Below are 21,404 nucleotides of genomic sequence, written 5' to 3'. Positions count from 1 at the left end.
AAACTCTATCTCCTGTTCATAGCTCAACTAAAACCTAGATCCAGGGCACCTGGCTGGCTAAGTTGGTAGAGCATGGGACTCCTGATGTCAGCATCATGAATTTGGGCCCCACATTAGCTGTAGACATTATTTAAAAAATAAACTTTAAAAAAAAGAGAGACAGAGAGAACCCTACTTTAAATAAATAAGTAAATAAATAAATCAATCCTAGATCCATATATCCAACTATCAACTTAACAACTCCACTTGGGCATCCTGGATGAACCCCAAACTTAAATGATCCTCATCCCAAACAAGATTCCTTCAGGATTCCTCATTTTAGTAAATGGCCCCATTGACCAGGTTCTCAGGCCAGAAACCTGAAAGTCATCCATGAGTGCTCTCTTTTTCATCCCCCTTACAATCTCTCACAAAATTCTGCTTCATTTACTTCCTAATATTTCTGGAATCCTCCTTTCTCCCACCCCACGGCCTAGGCCAAGTCACCATTACTGTGCCCTATATCAACTCCCTCTTCCCCTTTATACTCTTACTACACCATACCCTGCCCTTCTCAAAAGTGCTGTCTTTCCTACTAGAACATTATACTACATGAAGTCAGGCGCTTTCTTGTTTGTTGCTATGTCTCTGGTTCTTTGACGAAAAAATGAATGAAAGCATAAAGAGGGTACAAACTGCTACCTTACAGGTTGCAATTTACTAAGGAGCTGGACTGTAAGAACAAGGGTTCCATTAGCATATGAGGCCTGGAAAATATCAGTCTTTATGTCTAAATACAGACTCAGGTGTAGACACAAGTCCTAGGGTTCCAGAAGTGGGGAAATGTGCTTGGGCACCACATGCCCTGTACTCTCATCCTTCACAGATCTCTCTACTGTGCCTAAACTCACACTGTAAACTCTCTATATGTTGGGTCAGGAAAGAACAGCTGAGAGTGCCTTTTAAAATCCTCCAGCCCTCCGGGAAAATGATGCCTGACATTTCCCATCTTCAGCACCATTGTCTCAGAGTATCTATAGTTTCAAAGTTACCCAGTGAAAAGCAGCTAAAAGTTATACAAAGCTCTAAACAATCATGAACTATTTCTGAAAGAAAATTATTCTCCAAGAATAGAAGTTCAAGACAAATCCCTTCTCATTAGGGATCCTCAATCTATCTCTGCGCCTAAGCCAGCCTTCATTCCCCTATCCATGTACAACTAGTTTGAAAGGGTGGAGAATGGACCATGGCCGTGTCTATCCTAACTAGTAAGTTACAGCTGCTGCTGATTAGGAAGTTTGAAATGACAAGAATTTTATAGATGTTAGTGGTATTCTGGGTATTCCAGAACTGGGCTAAGAAGGAGGAACTTGTAAAAGATTCCAGGCAATGTAGGTATTTAGAGAAGAACATGTAGACACATGGGCAAAAACCACACCCATGTCTCCATTCACCTTTTGCCATGGGCTCTCCTATAAGTGGGAGAGTAGTGGTGTGGGTAGGCAGGGTGTGGTGTTATGTGATAGGGATCAGGCAGGAGCTGAAGCACAGCACGTCAAGGCCAGGGTGAATTGCAAGTCCAAGGGCACTACATAGGCTACATATATGTAACTCTTTTCTTTTATTGTCTTATCCAGAAATTATATAAAAGACCACTCTTACAGTATGAGGAGGGGAGGTGGGGTCTCAACTAAAGAAAGGTTAGGAAACTTTTTTTTAAGCTTATTTATTTATTTATTTATTTTGAGAGAGAGAGAGACAGAGAGAGAGTGAGAAAGAGCACAAGCACACATGCAGGGCTGAGGGGCAGAGAGACAGGGAGATAGAGAATCTCAAGCAGGCTCTGTGCTGTCAGCTCAGAGACGGATGTGGGGCTCAATCAGAGCATCTGACTCTTGATTTAGGCTCAGGTCATGATCTCATGGTTTGTGGAATTGAGCCATGAGTAGGGCTCTGAGCTGACAGCATGGAGGCTGCTTGGGATTCTCTCTTTACCTCTCTCTCTGCCCCTCACCCCCGTGTGTGTGCTTGTGCTCTCTCTCAAAAATAAATAGACTTAAAAAAATTTTTTTAATGTTTATTTATTTATTTATTTTTTAAATAGGAACACACCTTTTTATTTATTTTTGAGACAGAGAGAGACAGAGCATGAACGGGGGAGGGGCAGATAGAGAGGGAGACACAGAATCGGAAGCAGGCTCCAGGCTCTGAGCCATCAGCCCAGAGCCCAACGCGGGGCTCGAACCCACAGACTGCGAGATCGTGACCTGAGCTGAAGTCGGATGCTACCGACTGAGCCACCCAGGCACCCCAATGTTTATTTATTTTTGAGAGAGAGAGAGAAACAGAGTGTGAGCAGGAGAGGGGCAGAGAGAGAGAGAGAGGGAGACACAGAATCTGAAGCAGGCTCCAGGCTCCAACCTGTCACAACAGAACCCAACATGGGGCTCAAACTCATGAGCTGCGAGATCATGACCTGAGCCGAGGTCAGCTACCCAACCGACTGAGCCACCCAGGCACCAAGACTTTTTTTTTTTTTAAATTATTTTCTCTTTATTTTTTCTCCTCTGATAACCCCCAGAAGAAAATGATGACAATTACCAACCAGGCTCACACCAATTTAGGCAGTGGGATAAAGAAATTTGGCAAAGAAGCAAAGCTTTTCTGCACTAGATGTTCTGTGTCTTTCTGGAAATGACTCAAAAAGTGATGAGTACCTTCACAGAGCCCATTTTTTCCCCTTAAAATGTGGTGACTCTTTTCCATAATAATGTTCAACACTTGCGCTATGTTAGCAAAAGCATCGCTTTTTAGTAATTAATAAGAGCAAGGTAGCCAAGATATAACAAAATGAAGTAGCAGACTTGGAAAAAACAAATAGAGGGCAGAATCCTGACTTTACTACTTGGTCTTCACATGACCTTAGGCAAGACTCTCAGCCACATATTCTCAGCTGGGGTGATCCATCCCAATGGCACAAAAACTGGCTCAGGGAGTGGGTAGTTTAAGATCTTATTCTTTGTCCGTTAAGGCACAGATATACACACAGTACATAAATAAGACATATTTCATGAGAGGGAAGATTAGGAGAAAGTAATGTCTAAAAGGGCTCTTTGGGTGAGAGAAGGGTGGTAACAAACAAAAGGTTGAGAAACACTTTCCTTGGCCTCCATTTCCTCACCTGTCAAAATGGGTATTACCCACCTTAAAGAATTATTATGACAGAATCATATCTAAATACATACAAAGAGAATGAGAGACAGAAAATAGAGAAAACAAGCAAAATTGTAAAATAGTCATTAAAATAGAAAACACAAAGACCTAAATGTATATAGATTAATGCCATCTAATAATCAATTGTATAACAAGACCGTTTTCTTCTCACTACTCATTTTACCAACTGAATACCTAATCCACAAAGAAAATGTACAATCATAGTAAAAGTCAATTAGTAAATGTAAGAAGAATCTATAAATGCGACAACGATACCAACCTAAAACACCAATTTTCAGGCCTGCCAAGCTTGTTTTAATTTTATCATAAATATCTTCTGATGCAAAGTCAACAGCAATGGTCATTGTTTCCACCTTGAATTTTTCTCCTAGGGAAAAAAAAAACACAAATGGAGAGAGAGAGGGAGAATTACAACATGACAATTAAGATGAAAACAACTGATGATATTATCTTTTCAAACCCTTTTCCCTGTCCAATTCGATATGAAATTTAGACCAGGATAATTTTAAGCAATCATGAGACCATCTAAGAGATGATACAGAGTCAACACAATAATTCTGCAATAAAAATTCCAATGTTGTTACAGAGCTGGCTGACTGCTCCTTAATCAGTTCTTCCTCTATAAATCAGTAATGACTCCTTTTTAGACCTGTAGGTACAAATAATAAAACATGTAGGGCACCTGGGTGGCTCAGTCGGTTGGGCGGCCGACTATAGCTCAGGTCATGATCTTGTGGTCTGTGAGTTCAAGCCCCGCATCGGGGTTTGTGCTGAGAGCTCAGAGCCTGGAGCCTGCTTCCGATTCTGTGTCTCCCCCTCGCTCTGCCCCTTCCCTGCTTGCTCTCTGTCTCTGTCTCTCAAAATTAATAAACAATAAAAAAATAAAAAACAAATAATAAAACATGATTCGTATCATAATGTTATATACTGTTTAAATACCACTGGTTTTGTGATTTTAATTGCAAACAATGCTTCATAATTTCAGGAAGAAGGATTTATATTCCAAAATGTTTTAAAGCGTGATATATAAAAGTCCATCTTATTAGGGCACATGGTGGCTCAGTCGGTTAAGCATCTGACTTTGGCCCAGGTCCTGTCTCGTGGTTCATGAGTTTGAGCCCCTCATTGGACTTTCTGATGACAGCTCAGAGCTTGGAGGGTGCTTTGGATTCTGTATCTCCTCTCTCTGCCCCTCCTCTGCTTGCTTTCTCTTTCGAAAATAAATAAACATTAAAAAAAAAAAGTACATCTTCTTAAAATGGAAATAAAATTAATATGATCGTAATGGAATTTAGAGGCTTGGTTAATAGTTAATAGCCACTACATTAAAGAATCCACACAAAACGCACAATAATACAGCTGCAAAGTGACATAAGAAAAGACCTCACTCAGTTTTCTACTTTGTACAGGACTACTGAGGTACAAACAGAGCTAATGAAAATAACAGATTGAGAAATGAGACTCTGGAGAAACTGACCTTACTGAGGTAATGCAGAATTTTACTTCTGCCCTCACTCATGAGCCCATTTGAGAAGATGGCATGGACTGTGAGGTCCCCCAGGCACGGGTACCAATTTTACTTTCATACGTATTTGCTAAATGGCTTTGAGCCATTTGCTAAATGGCTTTGCAAGTCACATTTCCTCCATGAGCCTCACTCAGCAACCTCTCCCGAAAATGAAGGTGAGGCTACCCAACTTAAGATTCGAGGCTCATGTGGTATCTAGTGATATACAAGAGGCACTCCATAAATGTTGGTCCCCTCTCTCCTCCACTAACCCTGTTCTCACTTCACTTAGTGAAGTTCAGGTAACCAAGAATGCTTACTCTTTGGAACTTGATGAGAATCCAAAAGAATTTAAAAATCCTGCTTCTAAAAAAATAGATTTTTCTTCATTTGAAGTTGATGCTGGCTCATCACAGAGTATGCAACATTGATCCACACAGGTCACCATTCTTGATCCACCACTAAAGAGCTGGTTCACGAGAGATCAGTTTCTTAGTCTCAAGGAAGTATTGACCTTAGGTAGGAACCCATGAACGAACTAGAGATGAGAATATCTGACCTACAAAATATCGTATCTGGTGTTAAAGGCACACTTACTATTCCAATATAAATGAGTTATTATATGTGTTCATGTAATGGAGACCCACATACACAGTTGTCATTTTATAATAGCTGGTTCAACAGCTATTATATATAAATGGTTCCCAGGATTTATTACCAGAAAGTAAAGAACACTGCCCTTATTAGAGCCACAGATTCACAAGAAAAAAAGAGCCAAATCAAAAGGCTGAAGGATACCTTTTATTAAATGTAAAACTTTATTCAGGAATAAAATAAGATAAACTTATCTATTTATTTTGAGAAAAGCAAAGTATGTTTCCACACCAGTGCTATATACTGACATTTAGGAAAATTCTCTCCAGTAATAAAAGCCACCTCACAACCCCTGAATCAAATTTACTCTTTTAAATCTCACAGGATTTGGGGAATGTACTTATAACATAGAGTCTTATTATAGATGGGCTGCTAAAAATATTCAGAGACCCTTTTGGAAAGAATGTCATTTTATTTAATAAGAACACTCAAGTAAGCTTTTCTTTGTACTCACGTTAGGATAAGCAAAATGGCTTCTGATGCAAGTTTTTCAAGGTAAATACAATTTTGAACTTGACCCTGAATTACCCTGAATCATGTCCTACTCCAGTTAACACTGCTGTTCTTCTCCTGCGCTCCACTGCCTCCATCGTGAGCTTCTTCTGCAAAGTAGGTCTGCTCACATCTCCCCCCCCCACCCCACCCCCACCCCCACCAACCCCCCAGAGCTCCAGCTGGCTTACAAATCTTACAGTGAGGGTCACAGTCAGCCACGATAGCCTAACACTGCTTTGAACTCACCTCCACCTCCCTATTCTCCTGGGTGTCCCCAGTTCTAGCTGCACAGGCCCTGAGCAAGTGTTTAAACTCCCCAAACACACTCAGGGCTTTTGCACTTACGGTTCCCTCTGCCTAGAATGTTCTTCCGCATCCCTGTGTCTGTTGGATCTTTAGGCAAATGTTACCTCTTCATGGAAACCCTCCTTGACTACCTTTAAAAAAAATGCAACCACTCCTCCACTAGCACCCCCGGTCCCCCTTCCCAGCTTTATTTCATTCCATGGCACTTAACCACCCATCCTCTAATATACTATGTATCTTAATAATACCTGTATTTGCTATCATCTCTCCCCCTCCCCCCAGCCCCACATTAAGCTTTGTAAAGACAAGAACTTGGGTCTATTTTGTTCAGTTGCTCAACAGTATCACAAAGGATCCAGGGTCTTTCCTCCCTTCTCTCTTATTCCCTTAGGCTGGCTCCCCTCCTGGTTTCACGAAAGCCACTGCCCTTCCAAACATCCCATACAGACAGCAACGTGCAGTGGCAGAAATGCGACATCCTGTTACATGTCCCTTCTAGAGAGTGAGGAAAATTTCCCCAGAGTCCAGCAAACTCCCCTCACATTTCCTTTCCAGGATTATGAGATATGCATGCTCTTGACCGGGCCCACGGACAGGCTTTAAGGATTCCATGCACTGTCCCCACTACCACCGCCAAGTTGTGTTGGAGAGAAAGAGCACCATGCACATAAGAATAGGACGGGACAGGGGTCCAGGCAATCAGAAGAGAATTATGAGGAGTATTCTAAAAGCTGAGGTGGGAGGTAGCTGGCTTCCTGAAGGAACTGGGGAACTAAATCTAGGCATCTTCCCCCTTCCCATCACCTACCAGCCCTCATCTGACCCCGCCAACAGAAATCACACAGATGAACAAACATCCTCTAATTTGAGGAGGTAATAAAGCACCTGGAACAGACGTGGGTACCATATACACATAATACAACCTTCATTTCCTCCTTCACCACCTCCCTAAACCCAGGCTCTTCATAAGACCACCAGTCCACACCACTCAGCAACAGCCCACTGCTAGGGAAGAATAAGAACTTTATCAAAGCCTCTGGAGAGGTACTTGTGAGTACTCTGATCCTCGGCCACCACAAAGGCACAAGGGATGACAGCTGGGTAATAAGTTAAAATCAATACCCTATAAGTGTAGGATAAAGGTACACAAACAAATAAATCTGGATGTTGCAATGGAAAGACATAGGCACTCAACTGCCCCTTCCAGGAAATTCTGGTTGCCCTTGGCTATTGGAGTATCATCAGCAGAGAGCTTTCAGGTGTCAGCCCCTTCAGGGATTGCCTCGGCTTCACAGAGCTGCCTGGACTGAGATCATGCCTTTCCCATGATGTCCACATATGACTGATCGAGGTGGGAATATAAAGCCATTGGACCACTTGTACATATCAGCTTCTGACTCCAAAATCATAGTCTGTTTATTGTCCTATTTTCTATTCTTTCATAATGCCCTAGTTATAATTATACTAGCTTTAAAACAAGTTTTAATATTTCTAGTGGTACAATGCTCCTTCATTACTATTCTTTTTCCAAAGTTTATTGGTTATCCTTACTTGTTTAGTCAGTTTTCACTGGGGTTACATTAAACGTTTCAATTAAATTTATGAAGGATGACAATGTGGCATTCCCTCCAGGCTCTCCATTTACTCAGTGTCTCACAGTAAAATCTTGTGGTTGTAAATTGTTAAAGAAATTAAAGAACTAAAGAATGCCATTATTAGAATATTACACACCGTTATGCAAAGATACTCAATACTGTTGATAATTCCTACTGTCAAACCACTTGGTATTTCAAACTGTGTAGGCTGGCATCCTGCCACTTACAATTGTGGCCACAAACAATCATGCCCTCCTCCCTTTTTTCAGATTGGAATGATTCTGGGATGGTCTTGGCCCACTATTTCTCAGCCTAGTGGCAGAGACCAAAAACTAAGAAGCAAAAAGCTGACAAGTGGTATGAGCTGCTCAAGGCAGTCAACTCACCAGAAATGGAGGCTGAAAATCAGCTCTGGCTTGTGGGAAATGAAGCTAAGAAATAGCTGGGTTGATAACATTATTCCCTTTTTATTTACCAGTCCACCGAAAGCCATCCAACCACAATTGTGGAATCAGAGAAAAAAATATTGCTTGTAACTACAAACCTATATAATAATGAGCATTCTCACTGTCTGAAACCATTCCGTTACTTCCAAGCATGGGTGCCGTGCTCCTCCAGTCACATGGTTACTCAGAGGACTGTAAATTAGTGTAGGGTCAAGTCCGGAATTGACAGAGAAGGAACTGCACCTATAAGTAGTCTCAAGATGCTGCTAAACCCTCTCAATATTAAAACTATCACATTATTAGGTTCACATCTTAAAAGGTCACGAAACATATTCAGAATAGTCTTAGTTTAACATCCTTCTAAGTCTGGCCATCAATATTTTCATTTTGCTCAACAGATTCACATCTCCTAAATAATCTTTCCCTAAGGATAATTGTATAGGTCTCAGAAAGACTGGTCTTGGGGCGCCTGGGTGGCTCAGTTGGTTAAGCATCCAAATCTTGGTTTCAGATCAGGTCATGATCCCTCGATTCATGACATGGAGCCCTGCGTGGGCTCTGCAGTGATAGTGTGGAACCTGCTTAGGAGTCTCTCTCTCCCCCTCTTTCTGCTCCTCCCCTGCTCACGCTCTATTGCTCTCTCTTTCTCAAAATAAATAAATAAACATTTAAAAAAAAAAAAAAAGGAAAGACTTGTCTCATTTTTCCCCTGGGTATCGGGATAGTGGGTCTGCGAATGCTAGCAAAGAGGTCTAATCTACATAAACTCATGTATTATTTATAATTTTTTCTATTAATAAAACCAAAAATAATATATTGGTTCTCTTTTGTCCCTACATCTGCTCCAAATAAACAATCTGCTATTCTCCTAAGTTTCAGGTACTTTCCATTATGAAACTCTTGTTGCATTCACCCTTCCCCATCTTTTCCATATTATAAATTTCATCATTTAAGATTCCAGTTGTGGGGCATCTGGGTGGCTCAGTCAGTTGAGCGTGGGACACTTGACCTCAGCTCAGGTCATGAGCTCGCAGTTGTGGAATCCAGCCCTGCAGCATCAGGCTCCACATTAAGCAAGCAGTCTGTTTCAGATTCTCTCTCTCCCTTGCTCTTTGCCCCCCTCCCCTCGCATGTGCATGCACACTCATTCGCATGCTCTCTCTCTCTCTCTCTCTCTCTCTCTCTCTCACACACACACACACAAAATAAACATAAAAAAAAAAAAAAGACTCAAGTTGTGCCACCAGCCCTGTGTACTGTCTTTTCATGATTCCCATTTCTTCCAAGGTAAAGCCATTTACTCTCTCAGCTGTGTTCCTAAAGACCTTCTAAACTTAGTAAACTTAGCCTAATGTATTGTGCAAACAGTCTATTTCCCAACAAACATGGATCATTCTCTGTCACCTTTGTATATACAGCACCTACCACAATGCCTGGAGCATAACAGAGGTGACTCAAATGTTTGCTGAATGACTAAATACATCCAGGCTGATACAGCTGGTTTATTAAAATCACGGGGTGCCTGGGTGGCTCAGTTGGTTAAGTGGCCAACTTTGGCTCAGGTCATGATCTCGCAGTTTGTGAGTTCTAGTCCCACGTTGGGCCCTGTGCTGACAGCTCAAAGCCTGGAGCCTGCTTCGGATTCTGTGTCTCCCTCTCTCTTTGCCCTTCCCCAGCTCACACTGTCTCGGTCTCTCTTGAAAATAAATGTTAAGGGGCGCCTGGGTGGCGCAGTCGGTTAAGCGTCCGACTTCAGCCAGGTCACGATCTTGCAGTCCGGGAGTTCGAGCCCCGCGTCGGGCTCTGGGCTGATGGCTCAGAGCCTGGAGCCTGTTTCCGATTCTGTGTCTCCCTCTCTCTCTCTGCCCCTCCCCCGTTCATGCTCTGTCTCTCTCTGTCCCAAAAATAAATAAAAACGTTGAAAAAAAAATTAAAAAAAAAAAAAAAAAAAGAAAATAAATGTTAAAAAAAAATTTTTTTTTTAATAAAATCATCTTTTCAGTACTTCTTAAACTCTTCCCTATAGAAATAAAACTGTAGGGTGGTTAAGAGATGTCCATTATGAGACATAATAACATACAGTACTTACTATTAGGCATTATAAAGCATTAAGATAAATTGAGAAACAAGTCCATTCCTCTGTCCTGCATGGGTCGGATTATAATTCTCATAGAGACAGAAACATTTTAGAGTTGTATGAAACCATCCAGTCCCATCTAAAAAAAAAAAAAAAAAGTACTTCCGGGAGCTTAACTCAGGGCACAGAGATGAAGGTTGAAGATATTTTAGTCATGGACCGCTCTGTCTATCCCGTCCTGAAAAAGATAATTAGGGGAGAGGAGCGACTCTTGGGGAAATAGTACTATATTCAATGCCTACCCATTTTAGCTCCTTAAATCTAAATTCATTAAATGCAGTTTATAACCATAAAAATACACTCCATGTTTTGAAGAACCTCTCCATTTTCACATAAAATGTTTTAGAGTAGTTAGAAATGTAAAAAGTACCAGAAGTCTTTTGTACTTTCTGAATTTGAAGGGGAAAACAAAGAACAAAATGTCCCCTAAATTCTACTTCCCTCCTTTTGCTATTTTCCTTTCTTCCCCCAGGCCTTATCATCTCCCTCTTCCCTTACCCCTCAGGGTAAGATATCTCCCCACAGAGAAAGCCTCCCTTAGGTAGCTATGGAGAAAAGGTAGTGCCTTAGAAGGGAATAATTCATCTGACTCCATTTTTAAAGACCCACTTAATTATAATTTATCAAAGATGTTACACAAATAATGGTACATTTCTTTTTTTCATTGTCCTTGAAAACATTCTCATGATCATTTTAATCTCATAAGAAGAGACCCACTTTGAGTCAAATAAAAAAAATTCATCATAGCATCATCAGGATTCCATCCCAAACCAAGTATTTCTTTATTTTAAGCCAAGGTTATTATATTTTATTCATTATAGGCTATTTAACTAGAACAACCATCTGTAATAAATAAAAACTGTATATCATGCAAATTTATTTTACTGATAGCACATGAATAGATTCCATTCTTTTGAAAGCTCTGAGTTATACACTTGGTTCAAATATTGTAGACCCTTGGACAAGGCACCTTTGAAGAAATTTTCAAATAAGGATGTTTATTTTCCACACTCAAGGAAAAGAAAAAGGCCTGCCAATGGAAACATCTGAATTTTATGTTTTGAGGTGAGAAAAATGCAAAAGATATTCCTAACATTACTAAAGATTCCCAGATGATGTAGCCAATACTATGTAAGCAGAGTGTTATGGGCTGCAGGTTTGTGCCCCCAAATTCATATGTTGAAGGCCTACCTCCCAGTGCGATGGCATCTGGAGGTAGGACCTTTGGCAGGTAACTAAGGTAACTAGGTTTAGGTGAGGTCTTGAGGGTGAGGTTCTCATGATGGGAGTAGAGTCCTCATAAGAAGAGGAAGAGAGGGGTGCCTGGGTGGCTCAGTCAGTTAAGCGTCTGACTTCAGCTCAGGTCATGATCTTGCAGTCCATTTGTTCAAGCCCCATATTGGGTCTGTGCTGAAGCTTGGAGCCTGGAGCCTGCTTCGGATTCTGTGTCTCCCTCTCTCTAAAGCTTGTGCTTTGTCTCTCTCAAAAATAACACAATTTTAAAAAAGAAGAGGAAGACAGAGAGCTCTCTCCCCACATGCATGCACCAAGGAAAGGCCATGTGGGGACACAGTGAGAGGGCAGCCATCTAACAAGCCAAGAAGCAGGCCCTCACCAGGAACCGAAACTTCCAGGACCTTGATCTTGGACTTCCCAGCCTTTAGAATTGTGAGAAATAAATGCACGTTGTTTGAGATACCCAGACTATTAGGGGTGCCTGGGTGGTTGAGTCAGTTAAATGTCCAATTTCGGCTCGGGTCATGATCTCACAGTTCATGGGCTTGAGCCCAGTGTCAGGCTCTGTGCTGACAGCTCAGAGCCTGGAGCCTGCTTCGGATTTTGTGTCTCCTTCTCTTTCTGCCCCTCCCCCGCTCATGCTCTTGTCTTTCTCTCTCAAGAATAAACATTAAAAAAAAATACACACATACACACACACACAGACTATGATATTTTGTTATGGCGGCCTGAGCTGACCAAAACAGAATTTGTTCAACAAAGCGTGGGATGCAGTTAGAAGCTCTGGACCTGAGAACCACCTCAGCCACTTGTTGGCTGAGGGCCCTTCACTCAAGCCTTTTAACCTGCAGGAATTCCCTTTCCTACAAGAAATAACACTCACCCTGCAGAGTTCTTGCGAGTACATGAGAATGTGTTTTACAAACCTGTAAAGTCTACAAATGTTATCTTTTTTTATATCTGCCAACATTGACAAAGACAACCACATCACATACAGTTGTTTTCCCTAAACGGCATAGGCTGCCATAGGCATTTTCTGTATCATTCATTTTTTCCCCTTTGCATCAGCTGCATAGCTGTTTTCAAACTGCACACGCACATCCCACTCTACTTTAAAAAGTGACTGAGTTATTAGCATATTATTCATGGAATCACTGGTCATGATACGCTATTTTTAGCAATGCCTTTGGTGCCCAAGTATTTCCTTGACCCAATCTGCCTGTAATTAACCTTTGAATTACGTTTTATCTGTTCCAAAATGCAGATTTTTACTCATGTTTTGTCTTTGAAATCAAGATGCCATACGAGTTATGGCATGCCAGTTTAATCAGTGGTTTTTCTATCTTAATGCTTAGAAGCTGCACCATGGTTTCATGACCACTACCACATCAGATGTGATGAAAGAACCCTAGGACCCTGCTGACAATCCAGCCTTTCTGTAATGTCACAAAATGAACCAAGGATGGCTTCCAAAAGCAAGATCCTCTGGTGTGCCTGTGCTTGTAACAATCCTCCACCACCACCACCAGTCAAGAAGGCAGGAGACTTCCCACTCTAAACTAAGACCCAAAAACCTTAGCACTCTGCTCATTCATGTGGTCAGGGGCCATAAGCATTTGCCATCAGACAACTCCTCTCACTCCCTACGTTGTCAGATAGGAGAGCAGCGTCCATATCTGGGATTTTCTTTGCCGCCATATCCTCAGAACCCAACAACACCTGATTCACAATAGGTGCTGAACAGATATGTTTCGACTAAGTAAATTCATGAAGTACACCCTGAATAGTCTCCCCATGTCAGACTTTACTCCGAGTATAACAGATCCTCTCAAACAGGCTGCATTTGGTGCAAGAGATATGCGTGAACCCAACTGATGTTCTAATAAATAGGAACAAAGAGCAATAGAAGAAAGCAACTCACTCTTGCAGAGTGGGGCTTTAAATAGGACATTTGTGTTGAGTCCTTGTGTAGGAACTGGCCATGCAAAGAAGCGGGAGAAAGAAGCAGGCAGAGGTAGAAAGTGGAGGAAAGGAAAAGCATGTTTTCAGAACCCCTGTGGCTGGCGTATGTCATGCACAGGGAGAAGAGGAAAGAAAATACCCTGTAGAAGGAAGCTGGTAGAGGATTTATGTGCCAAGATAACAAACAGGACTAATGACATAATTTGTGGGGCCCCCTGTTCAAAAATTATTAAGAATTTCAAGATGGCAAGAGCAGAGCATTAAACCAAGTGTGGGCCCCTCTAAGGGGCAGGTAGGGGAGGTGCTATGAAAATGTAGAGGCCACACACCTATGAAGGCAGCCGTATAATAAGGCTATTAAACTGGAAAGTGACAAGATCACACTTGTAGCTCAGGAAGGAAATGCTAGTGGCAGAGGACAGGACACACAGCCTGCTATAAGAAAGTGGCAGGCGGCAAGGAGAGAACACAGCAGCTGGTGCTTTAGTCCCATGAGAAAGGAGGCCCCCAAGGAGAGGGGCAGGCCGGCTGGGAGAGACTTCTGAGTTAGAGTCTGATTAGACACGCAGCTCTAGGGAGAGAGGACACAATGGTTTTATTCATTTGCTTTAGAAATCTGGTTAATAAACTATCCCACCTCAGAGCTAAAAGAGTCTTCATAGATTTCCGTCAGAGGCACTGTCCTTGTAATTATGTCTCACCATTTTTTAAAATCATAAAAAAAAATGTTTATTTTTTAGTTAATCAAGTTTTTTCTTGAGGTAGCTTACTTCTCTTTGTTGGCTTGAAAAATGAAATTATTACCAATGAGATTTGGGCCAGAGTTGACCAATTTTCCATGCAGGATAGCTGTGAACTAAAAACCAAGTCGGGCAAAGCAAGAGAGATATATGTGTAACCCACCACACATTCCTCCTTTCATCTTTCAAAAAGAAAGATCACGAAAATGAATTAGAAGTCAAATACCACACAGTACCTTTCTTCTAAAAATTCTGATTGAGCTACTGTTTTTTTTGGGGTTTTTTTGGGGTTGTTTTTTTTTTTTGGTTTTTTTTTTTAAGTAACTACTTTTTATTTTAACCTGTCACTCTGTTCTCATGAGATTCCATTCTGGTTTTGTGAAATCGTGCCACAGGAAAAAAGTATTCTTTTCAAGATCTGGGTCTCTCATTTTGGTATTTAGAAAAAGGAAGCTTAACAGTTGCTTTTGTTTCTTAACAACAACAAAAAAAGAACTTTTGAAAAAATTACCATAAAATTTAAAATATCAGCTATTGAAATGAATATTTACTTTATGGCAATTAACACTTTGAAGATAAATATAGTTCAACAACATTTTGCCAAGAGTAGAACCATCTTTTCTGTTCAACACACACACAAAAAAACCCCTCTTCATTTAAATTGTTAAAAGAACATAGTTTTCACATATTAACCCAAAATGAAAGCAAAAAATGCCTGATTTAGGGTCTCCTTTTAATACTAAGGATAAACACTTGGCACAGATCAGCCTGAGTCTAAGATGCCCTAAAGAACCCAAAGGTACCATGTAAAAAAATGCATAGGGTTGCAGTTCATATTCTACCAACTAAACAGGAGGAATAACTATTAGAATTATCAATGACTGAACATCAGCTACCTGCCAAGAACTCCAAGTGGCATTACATCATTTAATCTGCATAAGAACGTACCGTTATACTGCCGAAACTTGCAAATGATTATTCCCATAAATTTCAGTTTTCAACATCCAAAAGGCAATTTTTAATTTTGAAGTAATTTCAAGCAGAGGAAAGTAGCAAACAGTGTACAAGTAAGTTTCTTTCCTGAACCATGTCAGATTCAGCTGCTAACAAGATGTCATCCATCACCCATAAATACTTCCATATAGTGGTTCTCAAAGCGTGGTCCATGATTTTATGGGTCCCTGAGAGTCAAAAATACTCAGACGTCAATTATCTGCAAGCTTCAGTGATGGCACAAAAGCAATGGTGGGTGAAAGTGCTAAAACCTTAACGTGCATTAAAGCAGTGACACCTCATGATATCCTTCACATACCTGTAGTAAGAAAGAAAAAGTCAGTTTTGTTTAAGAATGTCCCTTGAGGGGCGCCTGGGTGGCAACAGTCCCTTAAGCAACCAAAATCGGCTCAGGTCATGATCTGCTTTGGATTCTATGTCTCCCTGTCTCTGTCCCTCCCTGACACACATGCATGCATGAACTCTCTCTTTCTCTTCTCTCTCTCAAAATAAACATTAAAAAAAAAAAAAAAAGAATATACCTTAGCAGTAAAACCACTAATTTTATTATATCTCTACCCTTGAGTACACATCTTTTTAACGTGTTGTGTGACAAAAAGTATGTATAACACATTTTCTCTGTGTACAGGTGTCTTGGGGAGAAGCATTTGTGCAATTGAGTCGTGCAAACTGAATCAGGCCGTTTTCATACTGTGCCATTTTACATGAAAGAATGGACATAAAAACTATGCTTATTCAGATTTGGCAGACATTTTAAAAAATGAAGTGAGTTTGTCACTTTAAGAAAAACAACCAACAGAGGCATTATGGGTGGTTCGGTCAGTTAAGCGTCTCTTGAGTTCGGCTCAGGTCACGATTTTAAGTTTCTTGAGATCCAGCGCAAAGCCTGCTTGGGATTCTCTCTCTCTGCCCCTCCCCTGGCTCATGCGTGATCTCTCAACATAAGAAAAAAGAAAAGAAAATCAACAGTATTTGTCGCCCATGATAAAATTTGAGCTTTTAAATGAAAATCAGAATTTTGGAAAACTTGTAGCTACCTTCATGTGCTTGAGAGAGACGATTTTAAAGGTAAGATTGGGATGGGAGTGAGATTAATAGGTGTGATTTTTATTTGTGCTGAGTCAACATTTATGACATGTGTAAAACTCAGGAACCAGTTTTGTCTGATTTTGGTCACTACACACAGTTACTAAATCATAATAGATAAAAGATCTACTCAAAGTGCGAGGTAGACAAATGGATTTCAAAGTAACTGAGTCTGAAAATACATTGATATGTTTTCAGACTCCACATTGCAGCTAACTTTTAAGAAACCTCCACTTAAGGAGTTCTGATGTAGTATCAAAGAAGAAAATCCAATATCTTTTTTGAAAATCCAATATCCAATTACTTCAAGAGGCTATTGAAATCACTTCCTATTTTCCAACTACATTACCATGTAAAGCCAGATTTTCTTCTAGTTTAACCAAACTAACATCACAGCAGACTAAATGCAGGAGATATACAAATGTAACTAACTCCTTTCTACTGTGCCACATATTAAAGAGATTTGCAAACATGTAAAACAACTCCACTCTGGTCACTGAATTTTGTTTTGTTTCAGAACATATGGTTATTTTTCCTGCTTAAAAATGTTATATGAATATGTAATGGGTTTACTGTTATTCTTACATGAATTAAATAATTTTTTAATTAGTCAGTTTGAATTTGTAGTACAACCAACATTGATAACTCTGCCCCACATAAACAAAAGCTCTTTCGGGCCCTCAATATATTAAGAGTGTAAAGGCGTCCTGAAACTAAGAAGTTTATGAACATTGCTTTAATATGTATTTCCTACAAAGATAGTCTCCTAAATAAGATAGCCATCAAAATCAGGAAATTAACATTGATGCATTACTGCCTTCCAGTCCTCAGAACCCGATCAAATTTTACCAACTTCTCCAACAATGGCCTTTACAGAAAAAGGATCCAAATCAGAATCAGTCGTCACATTTAGCTGCCATGTCTGTTTAGCCTCTTCTAATCTGGAACAGTTTTTCAGTCTTCTCTTGACCTTTATTCATTCTCTTAACTGTGACACTTTGAAGATTACAGGCCAATTACTTTGTAGAGTATCCCTCAACTTAAGTGTGTGTTTCCGCACAATTAGATTTAGACTATGCATCCTTGGCAGGACTATCACAGAAGTGAAGTTGTGTTTCCCACTGCATCCTATCAGGTGGTACACAGTTCTAATTGTCCCACTACTGATGAAGATAACTTTGATCTCTTATTAAGGTGGTGCCTGCCAGGCTCCTCCCCTGTAGAGTTACTATTTTTCCCTTTGTAATGAACAAGTATTTTGCTATTCTGTAGGGAGATACCTTGAGAATATATAAAATCCCATTTATTCCTTTTTGTAAATTTAAATATAAGTTAACATACAGTGTTACATTAGTTTCAGGTTACAATATAATGATCCAACAATTCTGTACATTTCTCATTGCTCATCGAGATAGATATACTTTTTTTTTTTTAAGTTTGTTTACTTATTTTGAGACAGAGAGAGAACAAGCAAAAGTAGGGGAGGGGCAGAGAGAGAGAGGGAGAGAGAGAATCCCAAGCCCCCTGGGGGGCTCAATCTCATGAACCATGAGATCATGACCTGAGTGGAAATCAAGAGTCAAATGCTTAACCGATTGAGCCACTCAGGTGCCGCAAGATAAGTCTACTCTTAAGAGATACTCCAGACTCAGCTTCTATTCTCTCTGCCCCAGCCCTGAACTACCCATTTCTCCAAGGAGCCCTGGATCCTTTATTAAAAACCTATCTGGAAACCAAGATCTGGGTGCTGTGTTTGGTACAGTTGGGGTGGTGCTGCTCCCAGGAAAGACCATATATAAAGCCTAGGCAACCAACTTTGGCAGTGTAACAGGCACTGACTCTGAGTTGTCAGCACAGAGCCCAATGCAGGGCTCAAACCCATGAACCTTGAGACCATGACCTGAGCCCAAGTCAGATGCTCAACTGACTAAGCCACCCAGGCACCCCTGAGAGATACTTTTATACCGTAGCCAAAGATGAGGTAGGGAGGCCTTGGGGTTCCTCTCCAGAGTTCAGAACATTATAAATCATCTTAGATACTAAACACACAAATGTCTTTGACACATACCGTGTAATAAAGGCTGATAAAATACTGTAAGTTAAGGTTCAGTTTCAGAAGGGATAGCTTTGTGGCCTTCACTTGGTAGCCAGAAATGTAAATAGTAAATAAATATCTGAGTTTTTTTTTTTAATTTTTTTTTCAACGTTTTTATTTATTTTGGGGACAGAGAGAGACAGAGCATGAACGGGGGAGGGGCAGAGAGAGAGGGAGACACAGAATCAGAAACAGGCTCCGGGCTCCGAGCCATCAGCCCAGAGCCTGACGCGGGGCTCGAACTCACCGACCGCGAGATCGTGACCTGGCTGAAGTCAAACGCTTAACCGACTGCGCCACCCAGGTGCCCCTAAATATCTGAATTTTGTAGGGGCAAATCACGCTCTTAGTTACTTACTGAGCTTCATGCTAAACATACATAGACAACTCCGTACTTTGACCAAAGCACTTCCGGAAAGTGTGCCAAACAGATACTGAAAAGTAAAGCCGGTTTGTCTACAGAAACCATTTATAATTGGAATTTCTGTCACTAAAATCAATCATAGCTAAGACCAATAATATACTATATACACAAACATATAATACCACTAGCCTCTATAATAATTTAAAATGGTAAAATTATGTTCCCAAATACTGTTTTGAGGACCCAATTTACTGTAAACTATGTGTATGTGTATATATGTATATGTGTGTGGATGGCATATAAAAATGTAATTCTCATACATATTTGGCCTTAAAACACATTAGTCAGTCCCACTTATCTTAATATACAGTAAAACTGCCTTCTTAGGATTTAGGAGAATGATTTGGATAGCACAGGTCTTTAAAAAAGAAGTTCAAGGAGGTATAACCAAAACCTCTCTTATATTAACAAATTTCCCTCTGGCTGACGGAAACAGTGTCCCTTCCACTGCCCTTACAGTGGCTTCAAAGTACTGCCATAGGAGCTCAACAGATACCATTACAATGAAGGCAAAACTGAGGGGTTTCCTCGGTACTTACAAAAAAATGAACAAGGATTGATATTAATTAGACCGTAATGCCAATACACATGGGCTGGATGGGAGCAGTTATCAGAGGAGGCCCTGAGTTCCCGAAAATTGTAGGCAGAATATTCTGTATGTACAGAGGCCCCTTGAACATGGGTTGAACAGCACAGGTCCACTTACACATGGATTTTTTATCACACTATAAATGCATTTTCTCTCCTTTATGACTTTCTGAATACCATTTTCCTTTCTCTAGCTTATTTTATTATAAAAACAGAGTATATAATGTATTTAACTTCCGGCCAAGAGGGGATCAGTTAAGTTTTTAAGGAGCCAAAAGCTACACATGAGTTTCTGATTGTGTGTGGGGTCAGCATCCCACACCACACTGTTCACTGGCCAAATGTATATACACATATTTTGATAGGGTAAGTTTTTTATCATTTGGATTCACAAAAAGTTTCATGACCCTCAAAAGAGTAAAAATTTGTGGTTTAACAACTCCTCAGAAATAACCACTCTAACTGGTCTGGGCTGTAATCCTGCAGACCTTTTTTGATGCATTATCTATATATGTTATATACACACAAAGCTGGTTCATAAGTTTAATATTTGTCATATGTGGGGTTTTTGTTATCTATTTTTTTTTTAATAAAAGAGTGCTTTCTCTAAATATGCTACTCTGCAACTTGGTTTTTTTCACTAAAGATAGCCTTCCATGTCAATACGTAGAGGTAACTTTTTTTTTTTTTTTTTTTTTAAGAGCACAAGCAGGGGAGGGGCAGAGAGAGACGGAGACACAGAATCTGAAGCAGGCTCCAGGCTCCCAGCTGTCAGCAGAGAGCCCGACGCGGGGCTTGAACTCATGAGCTGTGAGATCATGACCTGAGCTGAAGTTGGACACCCAACCGACTGAGCCACCCAGGCACCCCGATAGACATTTTTAATTACACAGAATAGCTGGGCCATAATTTATTTAACTGGTCATTCAAAACACAGTACAAGCAGGCACAGATCAAAGGAAGAATTCATTGCACCAAAGAAGGGGAGTGTATCATGGTAAGTTATAAAAGAAATCCAGAATGCCAATGAATTCAGGAGAAATTTTATAGGTCACCAAGACCTTATTGAAAACAAAAAACAAACAAACAAAACATAATGAAAAAGACAAATAAGGATGGAGAAATTACAAGATGTTCATATGTTGCCACCAACACCAAAAGCAGTTTGACCAAAACCAGTTATGGGTGCAACTAAGACCATGCTCCTCACATATACCCCCTCTTCCAGGACCCCTCCCTGTGCCAAAGGTATGATAAGAGAAGAGGAACAAAACACATAATCAAAAAAAGTAAGCAAAATTAGTCATAATCCAAGGCAGGGCTCCATATAGTCTAGTTAAGCCCCCCTTGGGGAAAGGTCTGGGGAAGAATCTGACAAAGGCTGTATTACAGGCAACAAAGACATAAAGTCACAAAAGGAGAGATTTGAGTAATGTATTAAAGAGCCATACTGAGCCAAAGCATTCAAGAGTATTTGTGGACACTCGTCACCATTTTACCCCCAAAATTATGGTCAAACAGGTGACAGATCACACGGCTGCAGTTTTAATCATCCATACCAAGGCCTGGAAGGAATCACTGACCAGGAAGAGAAGCTCACGTTTTCGACGCCCTGTGAATAAGCTGATCTGATAACACAGAGCAATCATGCTCTTTCTATCTCCTGTGAGGCTTGGGCCCTATCTTTGCTCAAAGAGGACCCTGGAATAGGAGTCACTGACAGACATTCAAATACCTTCTCATTTTTCACTTCCATAAGCAACACTGTGAATGTCCTGCATATAAATCTTTGTGCAGTTACCAGAGTTCTTCTGTAGAATAAACTTCTAGAAGTAGAAAAGTCCGATCAAAGGATGTGTGTGTGTTTATAGATCGAGTACAGGAGAAAAAGGGAATCAACTTTCAC

General features: G+C 40.5%; 1 protein-coding gene across 1 annotated transcript in view; it reads right to left on the bottom strand.

Annotated features, from left to right (window-relative positions):
• HSD17B12 (hydroxysteroid 17-beta dehydrogenase 12) overlaps positions 1 to 21,404 on the bottom strand; it is a 167,706-nt gene that overhangs the window by 57,522 nt on the left and 88,780 nt on the right. The window contains exon 4 of the mRNA XM_043580997.1: positions 3,473 to 3,580. Within this exon, the coding sequence (XP_043436932.1) occupies positions 3,473 to 3,580 (108 nt within the window). The remainder of the gene's footprint in view (positions 1 to 3,472; positions 3,581 to 21,404) is intronic.

This window comes from Prionailurus bengalensis, chromosome D1 (assembly GCF_016509475.1).
Source record: "Prionailurus bengalensis isolate Pbe53 chromosome D1, Fcat_Pben_1.1_paternal_pri, whole genome shotgun sequence".
Lineage (NCBI taxonomy): Eukaryota > Metazoa > Chordata > Mammalia > Carnivora > Felidae > Prionailurus > Prionailurus bengalensis.
The sequence above is the reverse complement of the archived record's forward strand: the minus strand, read 5'-3'. Positions and strand labels throughout refer to the sequence as shown.